The sequence below is a fragment of the Ptychodera flava genome, chromosome 21 (assembly GCF_041260155.1).
Source record: "Ptychodera flava strain L36383 chromosome 21, AS_Pfla_20210202, whole genome shotgun sequence".
Taxonomy (NCBI): Eukaryota; Metazoa; Hemichordata; class Enteropneusta; family Ptychoderidae; genus Ptychodera; species Ptychodera flava.
Window position 1 is genome coordinate 12803243 of NC_091948.1, and position 23695 is coordinate 12826937.

A 23695-nucleotide genomic window follows, 5' to 3' on the forward strand; every position below is an offset into this window, starting at 1 on the left:
ATTTATTACACTGCTAATTTGAAGATATCAACTGCAAAAATTGAGAGACATAATAGAATTTACACATACCATACCCTGGTCTTTTTTGCTTGGTTTAATGTAGTCTATATCTTTTGTTCTGTTTATGTATTTATTTGCTTGATATCTGACATTTGTAAGAGTAAAATATACCCTATCAAATAATCATGTACATGCATATATTCAAACGGTTTCGGCAATATTGTGTTTATCAAGAAATTGCCAAAATTTTTGTCAAAGAGTACAGAGGGGAAAAAAACAAGACCCAGAAAAATATATACAGACTAAATTAAGATGTGGTTCAAAGATACAAGGAATCTTTATCGATTGGGTATTTTTGGACTGTGACAAATTATTTTCCTGCGATGGGTTAGTTATCAAGGCAGTACAATTTTTGTATACTTTGTAGAATTAGCAGTGTTTTCGATTCTTTTCTATTAGGCCTATTTTTGTATCATTTCATGGTTGCACCAATGAGTCAGTACATTTCAAATAAATTGAATAGCCCCCCCCCCTCCTCTCCGCACTTTCAGCAACCTCCCCCCCCCCCCCCACCTTGTAGCTTTCAGTTTTTTGGGTGAAATCCCTCTCCTCATTCATCCGAACTATCTTCCCCCATCGCCGCCGTTAGATAACTAAGCAAGGGAAAATTTATTTAAGCTTAGCCTACTCCCAGAACTTCATCATGAGTCCCCATAAGTTTGGCCAGAAAAGAATTGTAAAAACTTGTGGGTCTGAATATCTGCCTATCTTATACGTAAAGGAAGATGAGGCCGTTGGTTGCAAGACGTTTTTATCGGAAATATCGGAGGTGTCCAAGTCTATTTGTTTAGCTTATCCCCCCCCCTCCGCGCCCGTAGGATTGTCTGGAAAACTATTCTGCGCATGTGTAAAAGTTAAAATGGCGTCCTCTTTAGCAGACTCCGAGAACTCCACAACAACAGTGACAGACGCGGCTGTAAGACCGATCGCTGTGTGTGAAACTCTGAATGACCTGACTAATTTAATAGAAGTGTGCAAAAGTTGCTGTGCTAAGAAGCAAAATCATTTATCGCATCATTGCCCACTTTGTCCGGTTCAAAAATTTAAACCCAGTAGAAAAGCAAAGGTGAAGCAGCATCTGCTTGTAGGTCATTGGAAATACAGAATTTTTGATGACGGTAAGTCCCTACCTAGTACCTCCATGGCAAATGGAAGACTAATGCTTTCTCAGTATTTTATGTTTATTAGATTTGTTTCCAAAGCACAATCGCGATCAGCACTAATGCGATTTCAGGTTTTATAGCCACGGTCCCTCCACCCCCCCCCCCCCTCCACGGAAGGGACCTGCTGTCCTATACAGACGTATACGGCATAACGCCGGTAACACACAGCCCTGCCACGCAGAGCTAGGCGGTCATATGACCCAGCCCTGCGTACGATGCTGTGTGTTGCTGGCGAGACATGGCGGAGAGTCTGTTTTTGTCTGAAGACTGATAAAGGAATCCACCTAAGTCATCAGGTAGCTCCCCCACTGAGTAAACTGATCATAGGCCTGTATTACTAGAACAAATCATTTTCTACTAGCACCCAGTTCATTCAAGAGTTTTGAAAGGGGGACTAAATACTGAAGAGTGTAAAGGGGGGGGGGGGGGGACACAATTTGTGTAGATATAATTCAAATACCATGTATCAAAGTAAAGACAAGACACAAGGTGACCATAACAGTTCATGTTTTACACTCTACAACATTTTCCCCTTCCAAAACTCTCCAGTATGGGCATCTCAATAGCGTTGATCGCAATTTCGGATTTTTTACTAAATATAGCTGCACGCGTGCGACTTTCGGACAAACATGCTGAAATTCGGACAAATTTTGTCGTTGTATCCGCGACTGTTGTTGCATCTTGTAGACTCAGTCATCAATTCCTACGAATAAGTGTGACGCTAAATAGACATTCTAACACTCGCAGGTTTTATTTTTGTCGTTTATGCGGAAAATGCGGAGAAATGTTTACGTATGCATATTAATGAGAAAGAACAGTGACGTCATTTGCGATCAGCGCTATTTACTCAGTGGAGGAGCATCCTGTTGACTTTGGTGGATCAGTCTTCAGATAATAAAACAGACACTTGTTTAGATAAACAACAGATCATATCACAAACTTCTCAGCTAAGTTGCTTGGTAATTACCTAATTTGGTGTGCCGATAACTCATACGTCTGCATGTGCACGATATCAGACACTACACTGCTGGAAATTCGAACAAATTTTGTTGTTGCATGGTTGGCTGTTGATGCAGCTTGTACATGAGTAGTCTGAGCCATAATTAGTGTGACTATTAGTCGCAATTGGAACACTGGCAGGTTTTGTTTATGTTGAAAATGCGGACAAATATTTATGCATATTAATGAAAGAAAAAAATGATGTCATTTGCGATGTGCTAAAACTGGGAAAAAATTAATGCAGTATTAATCAAAGTTATTTCAAACTATAGTGATCATGTCATATACATATCGTATGTCAAAACTATAAATTCAATCGTTGAAATAAATCAAGGTGTTATTTAGCTGCTGTTCAAGGGTGAGTAGATTTTCAGATCCGCTATCCCATCCCGTTTGCTTGTAGTAGACAAACATGCATTCTGATTGCGTGTAATTTTCATGTTATTCCAAAACCAAATGTATGCTGAAAATTGTGCCTTATCGTCTTCTCATGAACACCTGTGGAGTTTCAGACTTGTTCAAGTTAGTAACACGGAAGTACCCTGCAGACTGTACCATTATTTTTCAGGGGTTGCTGATGGATATGAGGGGCACTTATACTAAACAAGGTCCGAAACTTCACCAGAGTTAGTCTGAGTTTCTGTGAAGTGCCCCTTTGTGCTTATGTATACCATCCACATACAGTGTGTTCATCTAACTATATCCATGTTTGTGTTCTCCTTCAGGATTAAATGCTCTGAAGTGTCATCTGTCTCATCAAGATGTGGAAAAAGGACATTTCCACTGTGTCCACTGCTGGAGGACCCTTCGAAGACGACAAGATGCCATACATCATATGAGGAAATGCAAAAGGTAACTTTAGTGCAAAGTTTTATGCAACGTTCAAATACATTTACCTGAGGGTTGTGAACAAAACTTTTCTTGGAAAATCTTAAAAAATGATACTGGAGTATGTAGATTCAGCTCAAGTGCCCTTAGCTTATAACATCAATGCAAACATAAATAGTTAAAGGGACATAAGCTGTAACTTTGGCAAGTTTTTCAGTATTCTGCTTCTGTATATCAACTACTGTGTCTGACCCTAATCCGTTTCTCATGCTGAAATTTTGAGTATTCTTTTTGTCAACACAGCTTGTATGTGTGTAGTGATCATTGTTTATTGTTTACAAATGAATTCTAGTCTGGACTTGTATACAATTCTCAACAATAACAATGGAGATTATTCTCATAATATTGTGTTGATATGCTAAATACTTGGCATTAAATTACAGTTTAGGGATTCAATGCAGAAAGTGTAGGGAAACCAGAAAACAAAAGTTCTGAAAAAATAACCAAAATATACACAGGGTTCGAAATACCCGGTGGTCATGCGTCAAAAGACCACCAATTATCTCATTTGGACAACCAGATTCTATTTTGAGTGGCCAATCTTGACCACCAAGTTTTCGGAGGTCACACTATACCTGTATAGTGCACGTACTGCAGAGCTGTAAATCTTACATGCTCCTCACAGTTTATTGCTAGAAGTATCTTGAAACAATATATTGTCCTCAGAGATAAATATTTTAGCAATTATGTAGTACATGTCTTGTCTGTTCAATCACAGTTCCTCCACTGTGGTTCAATATCAGTCCTTCAACCCCACTCCACTCTACTCAAGTGAGTGTTCCTTTGGATAGATAATGTCTCTCTTTTTAACTGTTTACTGCTATGATTTTGTGATAAAGTCTGCAAACGTTGAATAACATCTCCTAGCAAATTTCGTCTAGTCATTAAAGTGACACAGATCAATGTACAAGCTCTTACAAAACTTCATAATAGTCCAAAAAAATGCAATAATTGTAATGTTATCAACAGTAATTGTCATTTCTTTATTACACAGTAATTCTGACAAAACTTAAAATCTGTAACTCAAGTCCTTTGCATATAACCAGTCAGTCAGTCACTCATGCAGTAGTCAAGTTGATCTGTAAATGACTTAAAATTTTCCAGTGGATTTACTGAGCATCCAACATACATGTAAACCAACTTAACATGTGTAGCAGCATGGTGAAATTGTTCCAAAACAGCATGTACAGCCCACTATTCACCCCCATGGACCCCAACCTCCACAAGAATTACACTCTGATATGACTTATATTTTTGACCACCAAAATTTGAATCTGGTGGTCAAACTTGACTGACCACCAAACAAAAAAATAAATTTCGAACCCAGATACAGCTTATAGAGCTTTAATAGTACTAACTGGAATTGAAGGTGACAAAAAGTACCAATTTCAACTTTCCTGCCAGGGTAGTTTCACAAAGCCTTTGTCAAATATTTGTGCAAATATTTATTTTTGCACTGTTACACCACTAAACAACCCCAGATTCACTCTATGCTGTAGTCAAGGACCATTTCAATCAATGAATGATAACACATTAACAAGCAAAGTCTCTCGGAGCAAATACCTATGATATGGTTTTATATCTGAACCCCCCAAAAAATAATTGTTCAAAAAGTGGAGTAGGTACAGGCGTATGGCAGCACAAAGATGCATATACCCGTAATATTATTACCAATGACCTGGTTGAATGATGCTGCAAGCGTTTAATTTACTCCATTGATATTTTATTTTGAATTCAGCAATACTCTGGCTGCACAGCAAGCCGCCGCTGAATTTGCTAGAAATGTAGATGTATATAGAAATGATGACAAGACCAGGTAAGTATCGTACCATTCCAAATCTTTCTATCCATTTTAATTGAAAAGCTTGAGATACATACATGATAATTGGATTGCACCGACAGTTAGTACTAGTATTCTGATTATCTGGAAAAAATTGTCCAGAATAATGAATGAGCAAAATGGCGTATCGTAATTTGCTTGAAGCACTATGACTGGCATATTAAGTCATGGCCTTTGCAATCATCCTGTAGGAAGGAAAAATTAAGGCAGCATGCACCTCAGAAACATATATACGGACTCTCAAACTTTTTCAATTCTTTTCTAAGTGGTGATGGAGGGGGGGTGCTCATTTTAAAATTCTTGAAGCAATAAAAATTTCCACTCCCTCATTTTTTTCAAAACTGCAAATTTTAGTTTTGAATTTTCCTAATATTCCAAAATTTTAGGTAATTTGTTCCTCTAGTACCAAACTTTGCAGAGTGACCCCTGATTTTTATTCTTGGTTTTTTAAGAGAATGGTTGAAAGTTTCATTGAGGAAATTTTGAGTGAAAGTTTAAGTCTTTCATTTTCAAGTTGCATTCTACCTTATGGTAACCCACAATAGACCTCAAAATTTAACTATTGAGCTATTTATAGTCTATATGCTCAATAAAATCATATACAACAAAAATATTTATATTTATCCATCAACATAAAAAAAACAGATTTTTGAACTCAAAACATTTGCATATGAACTATTTACTGCAGATAATTTTACTGTAAGACAAATCATGGTTCTGTTTATGTGTTACTGTGTTTCTTGTATATTTGAGTAATACTACTGATATTTGATGGGATTTATGTAAAATTGTACATGATTGTCATTTTGTTAATTCAACAGCGATCAAGTGTCACGTCAGTCTGGTCCTCTCTGTGCTGGCAGTGGTGTAAATGTTGGTATAAATAATGACCTAAACAGGTAAGTATATGTAGTTATGGTGTTTCAAAGATATCCTTAAAACTTTGTAAACCAAGATACACGTTCCAGATTGCATGCCCAAATTGATATTGTTACTGCATGTGTACTGCCAAACCTTGGAGTACAAGATGACACGTGACTGGATAATGCTATTGTAAACCTGGTGACATTTCTGCTGTCCTCATGAATCTGATTGTATTGATATACAAAGGGGAACCCCATAACATTTACCTGCCTGCAACAAAAACTCTGAATGTAGTGATAACCTTTTGAAAGCCTATGTATCAGAAAAACAGCAAGAAAAGTCCCCGTAGATACTCCAAGGCATGGTCATCCATCCGTGTGCGTGCGCATCGATTTTTGTTAATATACCTAGTGACAGTGAAAATTTTATTTGAGACAAGTGTGATTAAAAGCTTTCTAGTAGAACATTAGAAGTGCTGGGGGTGGGGGATGGGGGGGTAGGGTGGAGGGGCAGGTGTCATTCAACATGGTTGATATGTTGTTACCGTGATCAAGGACAGTTGTACTTTTGGGACACTTGCCCTCCAGACACTCACCCTGGCCCGACCCGAAACCTTTGTATCAACTGATGGATAGAAAGAAAGCGGTAAAGCTCTGGGGCATAAATGCCCTGATACCCGACAAGACCATCGTTTCTAAGTCATGAATGTGATAAAAAATTATAATTTAAAAGAGAAAAAACTGTTAAACCCATTGGAGGCAGACATACCATGCTCATGAAAGAGGCCAGGTCATTCAGGGGAGGCAATTTTAAATCAAAGTTTATACTTCGCAGTGGTAGCTGTCAGTGAATCAGTGAATGCCTGGATGCTATTCGTGAATAGCTACACGTACAGTGTAGTCTAATGACTTGAATCATAATGCATGTGACATGAGTTGATTGATTGATTTGTTGTTGTAAATGTGATTGTATGATTTAACCATGGAGTTCACCGCAATTCCCTGTAAACTGGTCCACTTGTGCACTCATTCTTGATAGCAATGAGTTTGGGCCGGTAACCATGATGGTCAAATGCTGAAACTGTCACTATCTTTGATCTTTTTACTCCTGAAGTTGCAATATTCAAACTTATTTCATTTCCAGTAGCTCACCTGCTAGGAGAAGACAAGTAAGGAAGCAGTGTCCTATATGCGATAAGTACTTGAATAAAAGATTCTTGATTGTCCACATTCGTAATCACGCAAAAAAGAACGATGATATCAACGTACACAGGCATCACCGGGCGTTCATCGTCCATGCTAACCGAGGCATATATGCTGTTGGGAATAATTTGAAAGGGCCATGTTACCCAATTCATGTCCAGAAAATCACCGGACAAAATGGAATGTTTGTATGCGAGAGTGACACCTGTAAGGGAAAAATGGAAACTGAACACGGTGATGGCAATATGTCCTACGAGTGTCCACACCTGATGTCTGTCGCATACGCTGAACCGGGCCAGGTAGTTCTCCTCAGACAAGACACTCTGACTTGCCTCGTGAAGTCCAGGAGCATAAACCATGCGATGGCAGTCCAGGCCTTGGCTCTGCAAGTTTCTGCCCAGAACAGAGGTGTACCCTTCGTTGTGCATCTACCCACCGGTACACTCGCCTTTCCAGATAAACGGTTCTTGTTCCTCTCTGTTGACTGGCCGTCTGACCGTTCCTCCAGCCAGCTGCAGAGAACTGTGGTGACCTTTGACACCTGCAATAAGAAGATATCTTGCAGATGCTGTCATAAGAAGGAAGAGTGTCCCCACAAAGTCATTTGCAAGTGGTTTCTGTATCAAGAGAAGCAGCACCTTCTCACAAGACCTAAACAAGAGGAAGAAGAAGATGACGACGAAGAAGACTGTGGTTTTGACGATGGAGAGGATGCGTATATTCCGCCTGATGAAACAGAAAAAGCTGCTGAACAGATTAGTGCTCCACCCTACCCTGGTAAGTGCACTAGAATCCTGAACAGGGTATTTACGAACATTACAAGTGACAAAGTCTGTCCATATAGATCATATAATGTGCTCAGATAGGTATTTCTTTTGTACAAGCCATTCTTTCAGGTCTTGTGGTATTGAAACCACCTTTAACCTGTAAGATCACCTTCTGAAAGACATAAGATACAGAGAGTCAAGTCGCGGTACAGGTGCTTTGGTGCTGAGGCTGCAATACTCAAACTGGTATCAGTAACTTTAATGGTCTTGTCTAAGCACTTTACCCATACATTGTGTACAGTATATGTGAAATTTTCTCAAGTCAAAAGAGCTTTCATGAGTTGTATTGACAGATCAATTTGATATGAGGGCATACAAGCTTCTAGTCAGATTGCAGATACCTACTTGTCTTGTGCAGTATCATGAATAATGAGGTATTTCAGTATGTGTTTTCTTCAGTGCAACTGACATGCCTACAGGTAGCCTACAGGTATTCTTGATGCATTCATGCCTAGAATATGCCTCGGGGACAGATATTCAGACTCAAATTTTACAATTCCTTTCTGATCTACCACTTGGGGGGTTCATTTTAAATGTCTTGAAGTAAAAAAATTTTTACCATCTTAGTTTTTCGAAATTCAAAATTTTATTTAGCACAGGGATGGCGGCCATTTTGAATTACAAATACTGGTAAATGGCAGGCAATTTGTCTCTCTAGTACCAAACTTTTCATGGTGATCCCTGATTTTTATTCTTGATTTGGTAAGAGAATAGATGAAAGTTTCATTGAGGAAAGTTTGAGCAAAATTTTAAGTTTGTCACTTTCAAGGCGCATACTACCTTAAGACAAGGCAGTAGCAGAAGCTATCATAAGTGCTATTTTGTCAAATATGTACCAGTCTTGATTGAGCAACATTGACACGGGTTTTGCATTGACCGTGGTGTGTGCGTGGGTGTCCTGTGTGCAGAGTAGATGGTAGCCTGTACACAAACCTGTTTGTATTGTTTTCACCTCATAGACATTGAAACTGAAGTACCGGCACCATCCCAACAAACTGAAATTGGATCTTTATTGACGGAGGAGGACCCTTCCAATGGGAAGAGTAGTACATGTAATTCTCCACTAAAGGTAACGTTCATTTGATCCGCACAACTTCCTGTGCCACCAAGCAGCATGTCCCCTGTTATCACATTCACAGATATGGTCATTGGATCACATTTCTGTTGCACTGCACCTTGAGTCCAGATCTTGTTCTCAGAATCCAGTCAAGTTATCTCTACATGACATGTGTAGGTTTATGTTGAGCAATCCCGCCTCTTTAAGTTTCAGCAGTGGTATTATTTCATTCTTTTGGTTTGCTCGGAACAAACATCCAAGTATTCAGTGAAATGTGAGAATATTTCAACAGACAGCCATTTAATGGTGTGGAGCACAAACAGCTGATGTTCATTTCCAAATATCTTCTTCCTCTGACTGATTTCTCACACCTTTGTAGTGTGTCACATACCCTTTGAACTGGTTGCATTGAGTAAGAAAAGCAAACTGAATATTACCATGCTAACTCTCTCTGTATTTTCTGTAAACAGATTCACGATGACACTGCACAGAAATCAAAGCCAAAGAATGCTAAAACACAGAAACGGGTGAGTGGCTTTAAATTTGTCAGAAATGTGTGTGACTCGCTACAGTGTATCAAATGCCAATTATCATTCATGGACTCTTGCAGCCAATTGAGAAATATCTAGAAATGTGTTTGCAACAGCACTCTAACAATTTCTTGCATCAAAGAGAAAATTTCTTGTCAGCGGTGCATCAAGTTGGCTCATAGGCCAAGAGTGGACATCGTTAATTACCATATTATTGCTCTCTACCAAGTCTGTGATATGCCAATGCATAAGACTGGACCATGCATGGACATCACCATTTCCACAAACAGCCTACCGTAATACAATAAGTATTAGACACTACTCATTGGTTTCTGTGTACCAGTCTGCCTAGCTTTCAAAAAACTTTCACTCTAGTATTAGTCAATTCATGGTAACGTCGTCCAGATTCAAGTGAGAAACATAGCTATAACCATTTTAACATGTGCCTCCAGCAGGCTGTTGATGATAACAGAATTCAGCAACACAAGAAGCAGAGGACCGTGAACGCATCAAACACAGTAAGTAGGATCCTTGATGAAATGTAACCTCAATAAAGTACAGCAACTGAAACTTTGTCTTCTTTATTATCAATTTCAGTTTAAATGTTCTGTTAAGGTAGAATGCGCCTCGAGGACAGGTATTTGTACTCTCAAACTTTTCCAATTCTTTTCTGATCCACCACTTGTGGGGGCTCATTTTGAAGCCCTTGGGGAAAGAAAAACTTTCACTGTCTTAGTTTTTGAAAATCAAAAATTTTATTTTTCTCCATAGAGTTAACACAGGGATGGTGGCCATTTTGAATATAAAATATTGGTAAATCTAGCGTAATGTGTTTCCCTTGTACCAAAATTTGCATGGTGACCCCCTATTGTTATTCTTGATTTTGAAAGAGAATGGTTGAAACATTCCTTGAGGAAAGTTTGAGCAAAAGTTTAAGTCTTTCACATTAGAGGCAGGTAGTACTACCTTAAAATGACACTATACTGACAGTCCAAATATCTGTCCCTGAGGCACATTCTACCCTTACCAGTTCCTACTGTGCTTTACACTTCAAAATGACAACACTTTTACATGACCTCGAGGAACCTATCACCATGATCACTGGCAGTTGTTTCCTCCAATAATTTGACCAACTATCAGAGAAAGCAGGAAAATCAATTGATATGTCGATATTACAAGCATAACTGATGGTGGCAAATTGAGCGTGTGCAAGCCGTTTGGCTTTGCAGTGTGGAACGCAACCAAAACAGTGATGTGTACAATTTGTGTACTGAGTCTTTAACTTTGCAGTGAATGGAGTATTATCATGGATAACAATCATTGTGACTGCTAAACCATGATGATTCTTCCAGTGAGAAACGAAATTATATCAAATTGCTAGCACCTAATCAGTTTGAAGTTAGCGGTGTCTGGTGAGAGTGTGCAGTCAAAATAAACCAATGGAAACTGCTCACTACAGTCACATGTGAATCTGATTTGAAACATTTCATGGCCAAGGTCAAAGCACAATTCGTTCATCAGTGCATCGCCCTTCATCCGAAGATGGTCTAACCATTATGATTAACGAGCAAAGTATATGTTGTATCATTACCAAGATAAACGCAACATTAGGTTTTACCTTTATTTGGCTACAATTCTGTTTACCACAAAAATTTATGACAGTGGCTGTGATTGGTCCGCCATATTCAAGCTTTGGTCGAGATGCTTCAGATAGTACCTGTAGTGTTCAAGCATGGGTTGGTTAGGTAGGCTATGCTGACCAAACCAAGCTGACTGAACGATGATATTCTTACCTTCGGAAAAAAATGAAAACTACCGGTACACATCTTCTTTGTGTCAAAAAGGTGATGGTGTACAGGATAAGGTCTGGTTAAATTGCCGGTAACTTTAGAAAATGCATATTGCTATCTATATTCATCTTTGCTAGTGAAAACACTAATATCATACAAGGTTTATTGAAAATACTGCAAAAATCTTCAATTTATATTGTTATGTTTTCTCTGTGCTTAAAAGGTGGCACTCCCATTTGGTAACATTTTTAAAACACATTTTTTTAGTACCAACGGTCGATATTTGACGTGGTGACTGCGCGCGGATCGCGAGATATTGATAAAAACATGTCTTCAAAAAAGTAAAAGTTTGAATTCCGGTGGCCCACGTAAATTCAGCTTCTGAACATCGAACGTTCGGCACTGGGGCCATTGTGAACTAAGCTATGGAGTACGAGTCTACACTGACACGCTGTACGCCACAGTACCACTTGCCTCGGTGATCGGTCATGCCCCGTGGGAGAAAGCTGAGTCTTACTGACTTTGTGATAAACGAAAAACAATTTTTGCTGATTCACCAGAATTCGCATAGGTGACTAGCCCAGTTACGTGCGGTTGATACATAGCAGCCACCGTGTGGTATGCATAGACGCATACCACGCGTGCGGCGAACCACACGTACTGTGTGGCAGACGACAAAATGTAGTCATCGAAGGCGGGTAATATTTAACACGTAAACTGATGTTTATGTGGTATTGGTTAAAAATATAATACAACTGATTTAGAATAATGAAAACGACAACAGTTAAGAAGAAGTTTTCAAAAACTGACCTGTGGTACAGGCATAATGCTGTACATAAAGTCTTCGCGGTGGGAGGTAAAATTGCGTCGTTCAAACTTATTATGGACTCCCTAGAATATCGTCAACCAGCACAACAACAAACCTTCGGGGATTTCGAATCATAATCAGAAACGATCGTAAAACTTCGGGATGTGAAAAATACTCTCGGGAAATGACATGTTTTTATCGATATCTCACAATCCGCGCGCAGTCGCCACGTCAAATATCGACCGTTGGCATCAAAAAAATGTGTTTTAAAAATGTTACCAATGGGAGTGCCTCTTTAAAAGTTTGTACATTCATAACATTTTATTCCGTAGAGAGGACATTGTCTTGTACATCAACACTGGGAGTTAAATGTCATCAAAGTATAGGGTTTCACTACTGATGTGTGATATAAAAGAAAAGAGTTACCCACTGTGACTGTCACCACGGTGACGCAGAAACAGTCAGAGGAAGAATATTTTCTCTTTTATTATTTGTGAAACACTTTTTTGGCAATTCTGTAAACACAACAAAAGGTACATATTGTGTGGTGTGATAGAAATCAATATTGATTTATGGAAAGATGTATCAGATCAGGCCATGTATACTAGTAATTGTGATGTTATTGGTGAAAATTGAAAAGATCATGATACAGTGTTTTTGCTAAGGTTGGGGAACATTGGTAAATGATTTGGGAACCCTTGTAACACTTCTGCTGTTCCTAAATCGGATTGCATTGATATACCAAGGGGAACCCCAGTAAAATGACTGGGGAACGACGGTAACATTTACCAGGGTACAGGCCTTAACGAAAACACTGTAATATATGACATTTGCAATGCATTATCAGCATGGCAAAATCTCATTTACAAGGAGAGCTCTTCAATCTTGTTTTCAGATGAAGGACAGCAGTGAACCCAGAGAGACTGCAGTCAGCAGTGTTCAATTACACAACTCTCAGCCGCAGAGTGCACCTATAGTCGTTAGTGAGGAAGAAATGGGCGTATTGCTACGACAAATCGGGGAATATCGGACGACGCAGGGAAGAGTGAAACCTGCTGGCACCCAAATGCAGGTCAATGCCGTTGATGGCACGACACCCATGGAAATTAACAACCAGCTTTCTGAGAGATTGAGGAGGATAGAAGAAAAACAGGACGCAATCATGGACATGCTTCAGCGCTTTACTGAACGTTTGGCGGCAGCGCCAACACCTGGTATTAACTGTGGCAATCAGAGCGCCCTCTAGTGTTTGAGAATTTTCAACTCTTTGTGTTAGATTGTCGCAAATTTTGCAAGATCTACAAATCGCAGGATTGAATGGTTGCCAATTGGTTTCATCAGTGCAAAACACATAACAGTAATCTACATGGTCATGGCAGAACTCTGCAGTTGCAAGTCATTCATTTCACATTTATTATTCATTATGTTTGTCATAAAAAGACAAACATTTTGTCAAACTTTCTCTCTTGAAAAGGAACTTGCATTTACTTCCGCTACTGGGAATGGTTTGTACCGAAGTGACACTGTGTTGACATGGATGTAAGTTCAGTGTGCTGTAATTACTGAACTGACACCACGTACCAGTATTAAAAATGATAAAGGACATTGTGAAAAACTGATCAAAACAATTTCATCTAATATGGAATAGGTATTTTAACATTTTAAAATCACCGTTTCATGTAAAAATCCAGACTTAAATTTGATATCTCATTGACTGTGCTACCTAACAGATTCTGAGAGACTATTCAACTGCCGATGGGATTATCTTGAAAACTGTCACATGCTACAATGTTTAAACAAATCTTTTTATCACACTGCAGCTGCAACCTGAGGTACCCTTCATGATTGAGTTGTCAAACCAGCATTCATAGAAATTTTACACAGTATCTCCTTTACACGGGTCAACTCCTTTCCACGGGTCATCTTCCTGCACTACAAACTTAAGCCTTCACAAAGATTGGGTGAAATTACACACCACACAGCTGTTGAAATAACTTGTCGTGAACTTGTGTCTTGAGGGAAGTTCCAGTCACTTCCACCTACCCATGTCAACCAATAATTCTCACAAAGTCGCATTTTTGTTTACTTATAGTTTTAGCAAATTGCTATTTTCAAGATTGGTGCATGGAGATATGTGCAAGAATAAGGAAATTGTTTTTCCTGCTTGTGTATATGGTAGGAAAGAAACATGAAAATATATTATTTCAAAACGAGAACACCTGTGTCAAAATTTAGAAATTTTTTTTGTGAGTGTGTTCAGGTTTTCAGTAGAGAGAGTTATGGCAATGGCCATGGACCCTGCACTCCATGTTACTATTTGAAGTGTTTCGCAACTTTCCACAATATTTCCTTGGAAATTTCCTTCAATGTTTTTATTGTTAAAGAACTTGCCATATTGAACTTGAAATTCAGATGGTGCCAAGTACGTGTTGGCACACTTGTCACTTGGTCCACATATCTGTACTGTCTTCTGCACACCTATGTTCCAGCATGGGCAGTGTAGTGTAATACCATTCTCCTAGGACTTGGAGCTGTGAAAACGTTCAGAGCTGTACAGTAGTGGTTTAAAGAATGATTTTACTAGACACTGTAACGATTATTGAATTTACAAGCCATGTGATGGCTCCCCTTGATTGTAAAGCCATGAAAGAAGTGGCGATCACAAGTTCTGCCATTTCCGACAAATGTTCTGTTGCATTGTTGTGGTGAATTCCTTTGATGCTTGTGTTTTCATATTAACAAATATATAAATAATAGAGAATTCAGCAGTGCAGTGGTATTTTGTGTCACTACTGACAAGTCAAGTAATGTTCGTTTGCCCACGGTATATCTTAATGGTGTTAAACTTGTTTTCGTAGAGAACAAAAAGTATCTTGGTTATATATTAACAACCCACTTCAGAGACGATGCTGACATTGAACGACAGAAAGATCGTTCTACGTTTCAGCTAATATGCTTCTCAGGAAATTCTGCTCATGTTCTTTTGATGTTAAATGTACGATATTTAAGATTTATTGTCATCAATTGTATGGGGCACACCTCTGGTTTAACCATACTGCCAGTGCCCTGAGAAAGTTGAGGGTCGCCTACAATAATGCGGCTAGGATATTTCTAGGATTTGACAAACGGAGTAGCGCAAGTGAAATGTTTGTTACCAATAATTTGTACAACTTCGATGCACTTCGTAGAAAACAAATGTATGGTTTTATGACACGCTTATCGAGAAGTGAAAATATGATCGTTAGGCTGGTACATGATCGTCTTTATTTCATCTCTGATATTTGTAAATTGTGGATCGATTCCCTGTACCTTTGATTTTGTCTTTCTCTACTAACACAGAAAATCATATTTTTGTAATGCTTTAAGAAAATTTTTCTACATGTGAATCATGTATTATATGGACTGATTTAGTCCGAAATAAAGTGAAATAATAATTATTTTGTTGTCAGAAGCCTTGCTTCAAATCACTGTTTGTACAGTCCATATGAAGTATATCAAAAATGTGATAAAAATCACCGACGGCAATCACATACAGTGGTCACTTTGATACTGAGCAATGATGAAAATCAAACTTCTAGGATGTGGAGCAGTGGTTCAGTGAGAGAAACTCTGTCCGAGGAAAAAAGATTCTTATTTGATGTGTTTCGTTTGGACTTTACCATAAATGGTTACAGACACTTCGAACCAGCAATGTCGATTTTCTGGATGAAGGCCACGATTTTCAAAGGGAATAAAATGCTGGACATTGGCAACACTGGTTAGGAAATATTAGCAGACAGAAAAACAAAGGACAAGGATACGTGTCACATACTCAAGTCGTGTGAAAGATGGCTAGTAGCAAGTTGCTACTAGATGTGAGACTTTCCAACTACAGGAATATTTTTAATGTTTTTATGTTCAACATTGACACAGACAACAGTTGGAATCTTGATTTGAAGTAATTTTTATTGACAAGCATTCCAATGCAATGTACAGGTAGCATCAATCTATGTGTCGCTAATTAAAATGAGAACTTACAGTGTATTTGATGTAAATAAACCCTAAAACAATATTTTATCACTCATTTCTATAGATATAATTGATTTATGATGGCAGCTGCACATGGGAATTATTTGTAAATATAATTGGCAATTGGATTGCTAGGTTTTTGCAACACTAAGGATAATATAATGCCATGTCATACCCTGTTAAAGTATAAAAGCAAAGTACGTGTATATCTTCAAACTCTCACAATGACGTTAACTAACAGTTTCAAAATAATCTGGGTGGCTAAAACTCCATAACTGCTTAATGTAATCTTACTTATATGGAAGCTGGAACTCTTCATTTCCTTGCTTTCGCTTAGTGTTTCATCAAGACGGGGATTGGGGGATTCCCCCTTTTGTTGACATGTGGGCTTCCCCTAGTAATATGTCAAGGGGAGACCAGCCCCCCATGAAATGGTGTCAGTCACACCTTAAGAGATACAAATAGAACACATGAACTTGTGAAATCCCCAAATTTTCTGGTAAAGGGGGAAAATCCCCCCTGTTGATGCCATCCTGGATGAAACACTGCTCGCTCTTTTCAGAAAGAAATCTATCACTAGTGTCCACTACACCCCTCTCCTGAACTGTAACATGAAATGGTTTCAAATTTCTGTGCTCTCTATGACATATAAAGTAACAAAAATTCAAGGGAGGAAAAATTATGGAATTGAAGTGGCAATACATGAATAGCTTGTTCTGAGTGAACTCTCTTAAATATAGAACATTTTGTTCTGACGTGGTTTTTGATCTCGTTAATCACAACTTTAACAAATACTCTTTTACCTTGGAGAACCTTGAATTAACTGACACAGGAATTACCACTGACGGCTGCTTGAAATCTTTGTTTAGTCCAACTAAACTACGACTCAGACTGTGATATTGATATTCATACATTGATACTGTTGTCCAGTAAAAGAAGATAAATTTATCAACAGTTGGTCATAGAGCCAAGGTTTTTAATTTTCATTTGATAATTCTAGACAAAGATTACCTTTTAGCTCGGGCCGACTACTGATATCGGGGAAAACAGCCAAAGAAAGTACGGTATCTTTGATGAATGACATCACTTCAATCAGCCAATCACTGTTTTAGTTTCACGAATGTTCATTTCAGTTTTGAAAGTACGTTGTCAGACTGCCAAAAATGCACCAGAGCGAAAATTACTGAATTTGTGTCAGCTGTACAGAAATATTCATTCTGCCTCGGTTGAAAGATTGTGCTGTATTAACTTTGGACAGAAGCTATTCAATTCAATATCAGGAAAGCCTCACGACCAGCCCTAGAAGTGGAATGCTGCCTCTGATCTGGTTCATCATGGTTTCAAAATATCTCTATCACATGGAAATCTTTTGATCTGTGAGGGCAGAGCTGGAGGAGATGGGTTGAAATCAACTGAATATTAAGTAGTTTTAGTAATCAATGGAAGTTTTATTGCCACCTTTGGGTTGAAATCTCAGCTTCACTGACTGCTAATTGCCTTTTTTCTCACAGACAAAGATCAACCACAACAAACGTTCACCACAGCCATCACCCAGCCGCACTCTGCTTTAAAGGTACACACATAAGAATATCCATGACTGTATACAAATAACTGAATATACACCATACATCTTGTTTTGAAGAACATTAAAAGTGCAGTTTTTGTCTTTCCCTGTTCTTTGGTCTAACAATACACAACTTTGCAGCTTGTTTTACAAGAAAGGCACTCTGACAGAAGACGTCTACATTAAAATTGTATTTTCATACCCATTAACTACTAACCTTAAGATTTCTTTGACAAATTTTTTTATATTTTTATTTTATTACTCATCCAACAGGCGAGCCCAATTTACAGGATGAGGTACCCATAAACCCGCAACCCAATCAGTCTTTGTGAAGATTTAATGATATCAGTTCCATGCTATCAGCATTGCATGTTTTAACACACTGCAAATGGATTCAAAACTACAATTTTGTAAGAACTATTCAAGAATTGAAGGAAGAGGTGTCTGCCTGTAATTTAACTGTCCTACCAGGCTACAGACCAATTATATACATAATGTACAGTATTCCCTCAACTTAGGAAAAAAAAGACGGATGTCCAGTTTCCATAACGATGCATAATTTACATATCCTATTGTTGTGGAAATGTATTCTTCTGTATGGGTATTAACATTTGGACAGATTGCCCCAAAAACAAGAGGAGTAGCCCACAAAGTCCCCTGGTGGAGAACCCTGATATATGTCACCGGTGGCTCCATTTTCCTACATTTGTTTCAACTGATCCCAGCAGTTTTCTTAGCAGCCTCCATGGCAACAAACAGTTTTTCTGTTTGGAGTGACAATTATTTTTTTCTCTTAATTTTTCAAAAACATTTTTTTTCAAAGTCCTCCAGTTCTTCCCTTCTTGAGACATCAACTACTTCATTCAACTGCTGACGAAACATTTGCTGTATCTACATAGAGCACAGCCAAGCTTCAGCTTGATGCGAGCAGTCTTTGTGCAAACAGATCGAGAAATATAACTATCCATCGAGTGAAAGCTGCCAACAGGAAAATTGCTATCTCATCAGAAATACAACAGGTAACAGATTGAGCTGTAAATAACATTGAGCACTGGTCATAGTAATTATAGGCAATTCCACTGATTCACAAGAATGGAATCTTCCACATTCACTGCTTTGAACAAAAGACTGTGACAGCTATGTAAGCGATCTGAAATCACCAAAGTGCGCCTGCAAACTGCGCCGGCGCATTTCAAACTGCGCCCCCATTTTGCGCCGGTATATTGCGCCGCCCAAACTGCGCCCTTACTCTGCGCCATTGCGAAGTTTCAATGTCAAGCACGGTATTAATAGTCTATTTTGGTTTAGTCAGGCGATTTCAAAGAAATATTCATGTTTTTCGTGGGGAATATGGTGAAATTTGTCACTAAAATGTGGAGGATGGGAGTAATTTTTCCGACACGTATGTGAAGTATGTAATAACATCACCCGAAAGGGAAGGTAACTCGGCCAGTCGAGTGTCATTTGCATCGTAAATCGACCTTTGAATCTGTTTGTAGTTCTACCCGAACCTTGTCGGTAAATACTTTCACAGTTAAAAAAGACGCTAAATTTACTCTCAAACTATTTCCATGGCCAAATATCTCTGCCATTATACGTTTCGTAGGGTAACTCTATACTCAATATATGGCGAGAGTGTCCTAGCTGTCTCACTGTCTGAATAGGCGGTGCAGCCGTAAACCGGACACTCCATACTCATTCCCTTGTTTGATCGGAACCTCTTGGACCGTAATTCTTGCTCTAATTCTGCGACCTTTGAATCGTCCAATAATTGCTACTTCCAACTCATGACGACCCCAAATGATAAGGAATGCGACTGATTCTGACACTCTCAGTTCATAGAAGAGTCAAAGTGCGATCACGTTTGCGACTGAACTTGAGACTCCCATTTCGCTTTGTGATGTACGTTTGCGAGTGAATTTGAGACCGGGTCTGAGACTCTCATTTAACTTGCAAACAGCAAATGCGACCGTCCTTACGACTGACTTTCTGACGTAAGGTATGTAAGGGTACCGGAAATCGACAAGTGCGAGGCTAAAGTTAGGAGAGCGAATGTGAGGGCTTGAAGTGTACGTGCTCACTTTGAAAGTGCGGGCGATAGTGAGAATGTGAAGTGAACTCGGTCTGTACATAGTTAGTGCTTGTCAGCATTTATTTCATCACTTTGGTCGAATGAAAACTTACGATCAAAGTCACTGCTAAAACAGCGATACGATCTCCATGGAAGTACAGTGCTGTGTATCATGAGCGAACCGCTGAGAGAATTCATCATTGAAGTCCCCGATGGAAATTATTGCAACACACTTATTTCCAAACACCAAGAAGTTGATATATTCGTTTAAATAAAAATATGAATGAGACATTCATCTTTACATAACGGAGAATAGAATATTATATCTGACTACGAAGAACTTTATTTACCAGGTTTTAAAAATCAACGAGAGACTGATCGGGATGGGACGTACGATTCACAGACTGATTCAAAGTGCTGGTCGAAGTGAAAGGGGACGCCATGAACACTCAATCCCGATGGGTATTTATATAGTTATGTCAAAAACGGGAGTCACGACCGTGATTAGGTTATTCAGAGTCAATTAACCTTGAAACGGACCAAACGATAGCACACAATTACGTCTACCGTCCTGTGACACTATGGCGGTTTTCGAGTCCCTGTCGCGGTTTGGAAAACGACCTGCTGACAGCTGATGACAAAACGCGCTCATACTTTTGATCATAGACCCTGGAGCGATGTTTTGATGGATTTCTAGCTTCCTTACCCTATAAACAACTTGAAACTAAAATGAAAGACGAAAAAAGATCCGTGAACGGACGAGAGATTTCCTGTAGAAACTTCAGATATTTACTGAGGCGGATCATCTATTTTTTTACATGCATGGGCGAATCATGGAAGTGAAATTTACTTCAATGGACGGATCAATCGGAGCACCGAGAATATGGCATTTCCCGTTTGATTTCCAAAACATCATCGTGGAGTTTCTAACAGAAAGGAAAAAAATTGAAACGACAACTGATATCGTGTCATTTAAATACGGGCTTTTAATTGTTCATTCATTTTAGTTATTATCGTCGTGCCGTTTTAGAAGATTTTTGAGGACCTAAACGACATCATGTGTTGGTCCATTGCCATGGAATCCTATGCTAACGGAAGGCGGTGACTTTTTTCAAAGTTGAATAAAATTTCCTTTTTGGTTGTGTTAGTCAATTAATCGAAATATTTTGTTCCCAATTGATCATAAACCCTCGATTCTCCCGTCTATGATTCGATATTCACTGACTCATTCTTTCTCTTCTTTGTCGATCGATGAAAGTAATTTAATCTTCAATACTCTGTCCTAATTTGACAGATGTAACATCTTCACCTATATTGTCATTAGTTTCTAACCGACGTACAAAAAAATTGGCCCGTTTGCCAAAGCACATGGGTCTATGATTGCATGAACGGCCGTACGCTATGCATTTGGAAGATATTCATGTTGCAGTCTGCCCGAAAACAAAACAAAACCCGAGGATGTTTAGGCGATAACAAAGGCGATAACTCAATTGAATAAAACAAAACTAAACTTTTCGGACATCATATTTTTATCTTGGCGTCGGTTCGATGTGCGACCATCCACTGATCGCCAATATTCTCCATAAAGCTAGTCATAACAATTCTGCGACAAATCCGTGGTGTTTCTCCCCGTGAACGTCCTTGAACCCGTAGCCGCGACCATTGTTTTTTTATGTGTTCCGTGCTCGATGATGGTAGAATTAATGTATCAAAATTTGAAGACACATGTGACCGAATCCTGTGATTGTTAGGCAATTGATGGTGTGTAGGGGCGAGACGGAAGGCAACAATCCAAGGACCAAGCTAGGGAGCATCATGCATTGCATGCTTTCTAACAATGAGCCGCGTGTTTCCATATCTATATACCATACGAAATCCGGCTTTGAGCAATGTTCCTGTCCTGTTTCGGAGGATAACTTTCGAGCTGCGTAACCGATGTTGAGGTTCAGATATCCGAATATCTTTCGTGTTCGAAAGGCTTATTGATTTACAGTGAATACAACTTTTGTATAATGAGTTACGTGTACATAACCCAGCACACGGGGCAAAGCCAATACTTACCAATACCAGGTAGGAAAATTTCAGCGAGTCGCTCTCATCAGAGGTCGAGGAAAAAATATGTCGGTATCGTTGCTCCGCCATGTTTATTGTTGTTTGTGCGACTAGTTTGAAAGTCATAGACTTTCTTAACGGTGACATTCATATTGCCATTCAATATTTTACACACGAAGTCACCTGTCACCTCCATTCGGAAGCAAAACGTTTACACAGAATGTTTTATAGTGAAAACTAGCTCCAGGCCGTGACATGTCTCTAGTTACGAAGAAACTTCGTAAATCAAAATCGACATCAACATGGAGCGGTGATCGTGAAACGTTAAATAAATGTCGGCAAAATAAAACATCAAATGGCTAAACTTTTGGGAGAGAGAGAGAGAGAGAGAGAGAGAGAGAGAGAGAGAGAGAGAGAGAGAGAGAGAGAGAGAGAGAGAGAGGGAGGGGTTTATGCAGTCCCGAACTGATCATGGTCTTTCTGATGGATAAATGCAGGGTCGGTTTACACATTTGCGCTGCACAGATATCGAAAATGTACAGATACTTTCCCGAAATTTGACTTATTTTATAACATGAGTAGAACAAAACCAAAAATATTGACGTTACTCTTCGGATGTTTGACTTGCAAGTTTGCTAAAGTTAGATTACATGTATACTTACAGGTCGCCGTAGTCTTCTGTTCAAAAATATATGTTCTTCAACACCACGTTTCTTATGATCGGTGATGTCACATTTTATTATTTTTATAAATATAAGTTACTGCACCGATTTCAAACTGTAATTATTTTTCTTGTCGCATTGAGAGAGTTTTTAGTAGTTCTGTAGACAAAACGATCGGAAACAGCAGAGTATCTTGGCAATGGCACGACATCTAAGCTATCGTTTAGCTGCAATAATTGTTCAGTTGCAGCCAGAGCCCCGGGTAAGCCGAATTCGGAACGTAATAACGCCAGTTGCAGCGGCGTCGTGGATTGACTGTACCTTTTTCATTTCTGTTGAAGTACACCCACCTATTATTGCTACATGCATTGTGGCTTCATGAAACGTTGTTCTCTGTACATGTATACTGGTCTCGCCGTTATATTCAGTGTCGTATAATCTGTTGTTTGCATGTCAACACATTGGCCTGTTTACAACCTCCTGTGCACACTAATCGTGACCGTAATTTACACAGACATAAACACTCGATCCCGTCCGTGAATGTCAAAGGTGAACGGGATTAACTTGATCCCGGGTATCAAGTCCCTGGCTTTAATGGAGATGCAAAATTCACAAATTTTGACTGCTGCTGAAGCCATATCCTTCACGATACCGCCAAGTGAGTGTAATCCGTCCCATACAAACATAACATGGTATCGTACCTCCGAGACTCCATTCTGAAAACTTGTCAAAAATCTTACTGGCGAAAGATATATTTTCACACCTTATTGAAAGAAAATTTCTTTACTGCGAGCTCCTGTTTGAGAAGTAACTTATGGTACTGTCCGCTAACTACCTCCATGTGTCCACGTACGTATGTGCGTAGTCCCAAAACAACTACTATTATATTAAGCTTGTTGCAAATTCACGTCATTTTTCGAGCTGCATTTTTTAGGGCACGGATATTAATATCTACAGTCTACATAGCTGTGGGTCCATAGCTGTGGTGTTTTCGGACGGGATTCTTGCCTTTTACGGGTGGTTTTGACTTTTTACGATTTTAACCCCGCCACCACAGCTATGGGAAAATGCGTAGAAAAGCGTCCATGTTACGCCCGACAGCACCCTTGTCGCAACTTTGTTCGGCGATATTTCGAAAAGTTTCCATCCAAATTACAAATTGCCAACACTCATCGACAACTTGGTTATTAGGGACTCACCACGACCAGAAATCCGCTTAAAATTCACTGAAATATCGCCGTTTTTCTAGCTTCAACCGACATGACTACCCGGAGATCGCCATTTTGCTGGCGTAAAACTGTTGTTCGAGG

At 39.1% G+C, this 23695-nt stretch overlaps 1 protein-coding gene across 4 annotated transcripts; it reads left to right on the forward strand.

The window, feature by feature from the left end:
• Window positions 1–907: 907 nt before the first annotated feature.
• Window positions 908–15453, forward strand: LOC139121439 (uncharacterized). Of its 4 annotated transcripts, none has more exons than XM_070686303.1 (9): window positions 908–1178; window positions 2948–3074; window positions 4849–4926; window positions 5772–5849; window positions 6961–7793; window positions 8803–8912; window positions 9371–9427; window positions 9883–9948; window positions 12924–15453. In XM_070686303.1, the coding sequence occupies exons 1-9, from the start codon at window positions 920–922 to the stop codon at window positions 13272–13274; spliced, it is 1959 nt and encodes a 652-aa protein (XP_070542404.1). In that variant the 5' UTR covers window positions 908–919; the 3' UTR covers window positions 13275–15453. The 4 variants fall into 4 exon arrangements, with proteins under 4 accessions (XP_070542404.1, XP_070542406.1, XP_070542403.1 ...); XM_070686305.1 differs by having other exon boundaries at window positions 9886–9948; XM_070686302.1 differs by having other exon boundaries at window positions 912–1178; window positions 6958–7793.
• Window positions 15454–23695: the final 8242 nt, after the last annotated feature.